At 24.9% G+C, this 3,802-nt stretch overlaps 1 protein-coding gene across 1 annotated transcript; it reads right to left on the minus strand.

Moving 5' to 3' along the window:
* Positions 1 to 407: 407 nt before the first annotated feature.
* Positions 408 to 1,446, minus strand: LOC149054765 (THAP domain-containing protein 1-like). Its single transcript, XM_089229143.1, has 3 exons — positions 1,018 to 1,446; positions 612 to 896; positions 408 to 546 (listed from the first exon to the last, which is right to left on the minus strand). Exons 1-2 carry the CDS (start codon positions 1,086 to 1,088, stop codon positions 701 to 703), a joined length of 267 nt encoding a protein of 88 aa, XP_089085269.1. The 5' UTR covers positions 1,089 to 1,446; the 3' UTR covers positions 408 to 546; positions 612 to 700.
* Between the last annotated feature and the right edge of the window lie 2,356 nt (positions 1,447 to 3,802).

A 3,802-nucleotide genomic window follows, 5' to 3' on the forward strand; every position in this document is an offset into this window, starting at 1 on the left:
TATAACATAAAAACATAACACATCAAATACATTTAAAAAAAGAAAATTTCACACAAATAACTGATAATAGTGTTTAATTACCGCCAAAAATTATAAGCTTTAGGAGAATAATAGTGTAAAGTCAAAGCAAATTGTTTCATCTCATTGGAATAGCGACAACCAGTTCCTTTATTACTATTTTTAAGCTCATTATTAAATAATTCTAATATAGACCCTGGCAGAGAAAGCATTTCAATAGCAAGAATAAAGCATCAAAGCATTATAAAAACAGCAAAACTTTTATTTATGATCAAAAATTCTTACCACTAAAATGATTTTCAATTAATCTTCCATGTTCACCAACAATTAAACCTTTATTGCGTAAATCATCTAAGAGATCTTTTAAATTGTTAATTGTTTTTTCTTTCCTCCTAAGCTTTTGTTTTAAAATTTTTATTTTATTTTTTAACTTGGTTTCACTGGTAAAACTATTTATAGTTTGTACTTCTACATCTTTTGTAGACTGTGTCTCATTAATTAAAATATTAACTGGTTCAGGACCATTATCTAAAAAAAATTATTAATACCTAATAAAAATGATAAAATGATAAAATTTTAAACAGTTTTAATACCTTCAATAACTGGTGTAGTATCATTATTAACTGGTCTAGGAACTTTCGTCAGAGGATTTATTCTGTGTTTTTTAACTTTTTGGTAGTACCTATGATGGGAATGATGGAAACACTGATGGAGTAGCATCCAATCTTAATAATGGTCTACTTGCACCTGGGCGTATTTGAAAGTCTTCACTAGTAAAATGATCACTGCAAATTCTACTGTGCTGTGATGGTTTGAAATTTTTTCTTTTTATAGCATTAATCCACTTCTTCATCAACTCTTCATTAGAATGTGGAAATCTAATTTATAATAAATAATAATTTAAACAAAATACAGTAAGGTTATGGTTGTAATATAATATGAATATTATACTAGTATTTTTTAATTGCTAATTTTGTTTTAAATAGGTAGGACACTTACCGGAAAAAATGTGATGACTGTCCAGCTGAAGCCCTATTTTGACAGCCATACGCAACACACACATGAGGCATATTTAAGTATTAATTAGGAGTACATTTTAAAATCGAAATCCACATGTTTGTATTGTATCATTAGGTCAATATTTTGACCCCCGAAAAAATGGCGTCTACATCGACGGTGAGCTTCACCTGATAACGGGAGTTCGCTATCTAGTATAGTATAGATATCTGTGTAGTCAATATGTGCGAATGACTAGTATCAGTGATGTTATAACAGTTGTTATGTATGCACTTCATAAGAGACATCGGGCTGTTACCGAGTCAAATTATGATAAAATATTATCATTTTTATATGTTATCAAAATACGAATTTAGAACATATTATTTTGTTATTATTTATTTTACGAATTATGTTATTGTTACTTGTTACAGTTATTGGATATTTAATTTATAATTTATAATTAATTTTTTGTAATTTAAATATACAATATTATATAATAGCATGTTATATTATTTGTTTTTATACTAATTATGACTGAGTAAGAACTCAATGTCCCACACAGAGGACAATCTAATATCTCATTACGATATAACTAAATAAACATTCTTTCGTAAATGTTTTAAACCTTCGTCTGAAAGGGTAAAAAACTGTGAAAAAATAGAATTATGAAAATCAATAAAAAAAAAAAATGTTTCTTACGATGTTTCCCTGAAAAATAAGAAAATAATATTAATAATAATCATAAAATTTGTCTAAAAATGATTAATAATAGACCGAGGAAGAAAAGAAGTACTGTAAAATTGTAAAATTGTACAAATAACTGTTGTAATAGATTTATTTTAAAGTTAATTATTTATAGTATATTATAAACGTTGTTTTGTTATATACGTTATTGTTTTATATTATGTATGATAATATCCTTTTCAGTCCCTATGACCCGCAGAGGACATTATTTTGAGTTAATTCTGATAAGGTTACAAATCGGTTATAATCATGGCTTAAGATAAACAGGTTACGAAACGCAGCTGTGATTATTGAGGCTCTAGTTTGTCAATTCTCGGCACGCTAGTTACTATTCTCACACAGGCCATCAGCTGTTTATATACGAGCATCTTTGGGCATCATTTCTGTTGTATAGTTTTAATGGGTAGTTTCGTAACCTGTTTATCTTAAGCCATGGTTATAATAAATAAATAATAATTAATCATGATGCCAATAATTTAAATAATACAAAAAACATAATATTTATAATGTGAGTATTATAATGTATATTTTATAGTAAGAAAATATGTCTCTGAAAAATGTTGTCATGAGTTTTTGAAAAAAATAGATAACAGAAATATTTTTTTCTATAAGATAAATTGGTTTTACAAATCTTAGATTTTTTTCATTGATAAGATAACATTATAGTCAATATGTACGAATGACCATTATTCTCCCAAAACTAGTATCAGTGATGTTATAACAGTTGTTATGTATGCCCCTCATAAGAGACATCGGGCTGTTACCTAGTCAAATTATGATAAAATATTATCATTTTTATATGTTATCAAAATACGAATTTAGAACATATTATTTTGTTATTATTTATTTTACGAATTATGTTATTAATACTTGTTACAGTTATTATATATTTAATTTATAACTTATAAGTTATAATTAATTTTTTGAAATTTAAATACACAATATTATATAATAGCAAATAATATTTGTTTGTATACTAATTATGACTGCGTAAGAACTCAATGTCCCTCACAGAGGACAATATAATATCTCATTACGATAAAACTAAAAAAATATTCTTACGAAAATGTTTTATAGTTTCATCTGAAAGGGTTAAGAAACAATGAAAAAAATAGAATAATGAAGATCAATAAATAAAAAAAAAATGTTTCATACTATCATGCTCTGAAAAATAAGAAAAAAATATTAATAATAATCATAAAATTTGTCTAAAAATGATTAATAATAGACCGAGGAAGAAAAGAAGTACTGTCAAATTTTTAAATTGTACAAATAACTGTTGTAATAGATTTATTTTAAAGTTAATTATTTATGGTATATTATATGCATATATATATATATAAAACGTTGTTTTGTTATATACGTTATTGTTTTATATTATGTATGATAATATTCCTTTCAGTCCCTATGACCACCGCAGAGGACATTATTTTGAGTTAATTCTGATAAGGTTACAAATCGGTTATAGTAAATAAATAATAATTAATCATCATGCCAATAATATAAAGAATACAAAAAACATAATATATATAAAGTGAGTCTTATAACGTATATTTTATAGTAAGAAAATATGTCTCTGAAAAATTTTGTCACGATTTTTTGAAAAAAATAGACTACAGATATATATTTTTTCCTGTAAGATGAATTGGTTTTACAAATTTGAAATTTTTTCTTTGATATGATAACATTATAGTCAATATGTACGAATGACCATTATTCTCCCAAAACTAGTATCAGTGATGTTATAACAGTTGTTATGTATGCCCCTCATAAGAGACATCGGGCTGTTACCGAGTCAAATTATGATAAAATATTATCATTTTTATATGTTATCAAAATACGAATTTAGAACATATTATTTTGTTATTACTTATTTTACGAATTATGTTATTGTTACTTGTTACAGTTATTAGATATTTAATTTATAATTTATAATTAATTTTTTGAAATTTAAATATACAATAATATTATATAATAACATTTTATATTATTTGTTTTTATACTAATTATGTCTGCGTAAGAATTCAATGTCCATCACAGA

The sequence above is a fragment of the Diuraphis noxia genome, unplaced genomic scaffold (assembly GCF_037042655.1).
Source record: "Diuraphis noxia isolate RWA-SAM2 unplaced genomic scaffold, SU_Dnox_SAM2 contig0005, whole genome shotgun sequence".
In the NCBI taxonomy this organism is placed as follows: Eukaryota; Metazoa; Arthropoda; class Insecta; order Hemiptera; family Aphididae; genus Diuraphis; species Diuraphis noxia.

Bases quoted from the DNA above. Each gene is read 5' to 3' on its own strand.
- LOC149054765 (XM_089229143.1), bottom strand. From the start codon at position 1,088: ATGCCTCATGTGTGTGTTGCGTATGGCTGTCAAAATAGGGCTTCAGCT. The intron at 897-1,017 runs GTAAGTGTCCTA...ATTATAAATTAG, and splicing joins CAGTCATCACATTTTTTCCG to ATTTCCACATTCTAATGAAG.